The 3,092-nt window shown below is 37.2% G+C and overlaps 1 protein-coding gene across 1 annotated transcript in view; it reads left to right on the top strand.

The window, feature by feature from the left end:
• GK5 (glycerol kinase 5 (putative)) overlaps positions 1-3,092 on the top strand; it is a 72,470-nt gene that overhangs the window by 8,382 nt on the left and 60,996 nt on the right. Inside the window, exon 2 of the mRNA XM_012002662.1 lies at positions 1,720-1,813. Coding sequence (XP_011858052.1) covers positions 1,720-1,813 — 94 coding nt within the window. The remainder of the gene's footprint in view (positions 1-1,719; positions 1,814-3,092) is intronic.

Genomic DNA, 3,092 nt, shown 5'->3' with positions numbered 1-3,092 from the left:
AGGATGGTCTCGATCTCCTGACCTCGTGATCCGCCCGTCTCGGCCTCCCAAAGTGCTGGGATTACAGGCTTGAGCCACCGTGCCCGGCCTTTTTTCTTTCTTTTTAAAATGGGATATATTTAAGGCATTCTTCATGATGTCTTGATATACTGACCTTGATATGCACATATGTAGTTAAATGATTACTGCAGTTACCTCTGCTGAGACTTTCTGTCTTCGCATTTGTTGCAAGTGTATTCACTCCTCTTGGAGTATTTTCCTAATAGCTGCTTTAGACTGTTTATCAGATATCTGTGTCATCTTGGCATTGGCATTTCTTGATTATCTTTTCCAATATGAGTTAGATTTTTCAGGTTCTTCATATACCTTGTAGTTTTGGATTGTATCCTAGAAATTTTGAATATTATGTTAAAAGACCCTGGGGGTTTTATAAATCCTATGAGGAATTTTGTTGTTTTTCTTCTGGCAGGTATTTATTGCAGTTGGGTTCAGGCTACAAATTAAGTCTTCTGTGGACTGCAGTTTCAATGTCAGATTTGTTTTCAAAATCTTGGCAGTACTCTTTGGATCTGCCCTGTGTGTGTGCAACCTAGTAGTTAGTCTGGGACCTGGGCAGTGGTCTGTCCTTTAGTTCTGTTTTTAATATCTTTGGTATAATGTTTAGGATTACATCCATACGAGTGCAGCTTTGGGATGAGCCTAAGAGTTCATACACAACTTTCTGTGGTATCTTTTCCAAGCTCCTCCGTCTCTGAGACGGCCCTGGTACTTTTTGATTCTCTGAACCTCCCCTTATGGTTCCTGGCCAAAAAGCTGGGGCTTTTCTTACCCCATTCGGCTGGGTACGTCTGGGGTTAGGCTGTGGAAACACACAGAGAAAAAAGCCATAGGGTTGACCACACCCTCTTGGATCACCGCTCATCTGATTGGAGAGAAAGTTTCACCTTCCTCAGGATTTTAGGTACCTGTTGAGATGCACTGATACCACTATTAACTGCTGCTGCCACTGCTGCAGGATTGTGTGGGTACAAAAGTATGGAGACAAGGGAAAAAAGAAAAATGGGAGATCTCTTCCATTTCCTCTGAGTGTTAGGAGTTCGCGTTCTCATTCTTTGAGCCAAAACAGTAGAGCTGCTTCTGGCACTTCCTCTGTGCCCTAGTTCCCAGTTCTAGTTTTCAGGATGTCTTGAGTCTAAGCCAGGGGATTTCAGAAGAAAAATGGGAAACTCACCACCAGTTCCATGGTACCTGAATTCTTATCTACTTCCTGCAGTCCACCTGCTGCAATATACTTTTTAAGAGTCCACAGTAGCTGCTCCATGGATTCTGTCCAGGTGTTACATTTGTATTTAGTGGAAGAGACAGGGTGGAGTGTGCTTACTCTATCATGGTCTGAACTGGAATTCACTTTTTTTTAAATTTATTTTTAATTTTTAAAAGCCTTTTTTCTTATTTTAAAAACATACCTTGTAGAAAACTTAGAAAATAAAAGCAGAGATAAACAAAGCTAAAATCTTCTGTGAACTCATGAGTTACTGCTATTTTGATGTTGGCATGTAGTCCTTTGTTATTTTATATATGTATTTTCTCAATTTTAATAAAAATTAATTAGATAATAAAATCATATTAATTATTTTAACCAGTAGTTTTGAGACCCAAATACCCATGCTACTGACTTGATCTAATGCTGTTTTTACTAAATCTTCTTTTCCTCAATAGGTAGAAAATCTTTATCCTCAAATTGGCTGGGTAGAAATTGATCCTGATGTTCTTTGGATTCAATTTGTTGCCGTAATAAAAGAAGCAGTCAAAGGTAATTAATTGGATTTATAAAAATAACAACAATCTTTATTTATTTTTTTTTTTGTAATAAGAGTTTTCCTCAGGCTTCTGTAGTTGTGGTGTTCCTAATTTATATATATATGTGTGTGTGTGTGTGTGTGTGTGTGTGTGTGTATATGTAGTATTTTATGCGGATTACAGTTTCCCAGTATTTTTCAAGGGAAATTTGTAATTCACAGTGAACTCCTTTGTCAGGGAAAGGTAACATCTGCTGTGTCCTCTGGTTTGTCTCTTTTCAGCTGTAATGTAAATGCTCACCATTTCCTCATTCCAGGTTATAGCTAGTGCTGTTTTGATTTCCTGTTAGGCACAAAATACCAGAGGATTATAAACAAAAGTTACAGTGTATAGTTCCTACTCTCATGAGTTTACAACTGAGTTATTTTTATTGTAAAATAAGTTTTTGTTTTTTTCTGGTCACTTGACATAAAGTGCTCTACTGGCCAAAGCTATCGTCTAAGTCTTAGTTCTTTAAGAATGTTAGAAACATTCTTAGACATTGAAAACATCTCAAAACATTGAAATGGCAACCTTGCTTGAGAACATGGCAAAGATTACTTGCAAATGTAAATTCTAACAGATCTTTTACTTCATTTTTCTGGCTGAATTGCTTCTTCTCATCTTTTTGGTTTGAAATATTTCAAAGTCTATACAAAAGTTGCAAGAATAGTACAGTAAACTCTTGTATATCTTTCTTGTAGATTCAAACATATTTTGTAATGTTTACCATTTTCTGCAAACTTTTTTCTTTCTGAACCATAGGAAAGGAGTATTTTCTCCTATAACCACAACGCAATTACCACACTCAGGAAGTATAACATTAACACAGTACTGTTTTCTAATACTCTGTCTTCAATATTCTCTCTTGCCTTAGTGAATACAAAAAACGAAAAAACTTATTTTTTCAATCTAGAACCCAGCCAAAGAGGAGGCACTGCATTTAGCTGTCAGTCGGCTTAGGCTCCTTTCATCTAGAGCACATCCTTATGACATTGAATGTGCTCCTTTCATCTAGAGCACATCCTTATGACATTGAATGTGCTCCTTTCATCTAGAGCACATTCTTACGAGTTTTCAAAAGTACAAGCCAGTTGAGTAGAGTGTCCCTCATTTTGAGGTTGTCTGATTGCTTCCTCCCAGTTAGATTCAGGTTGAATAACTTTAGAATACTGTATGGGGGTTGATGTGTTTTCCTCAGTGCTCAAATTGAAGTTGTCCCAGATTATCCCAGTGGGATAAATAGATTTTTA

Source organism: Mandrillus leucophaeus, unplaced genomic scaffold (assembly GCF_000951045.1).
Source record: "Mandrillus leucophaeus isolate KB7577 unplaced genomic scaffold, Mleu.le_1.0 Scaffold693, whole genome shotgun sequence".
NCBI lineage: Eukaryota > Metazoa > Chordata > Mammalia > Primates > Cercopithecidae > Mandrillus > Mandrillus leucophaeus.
The sequence above is the reverse complement of the archived record's forward strand: the minus strand, read 5'-3'. Positions and strand labels throughout refer to the sequence as shown.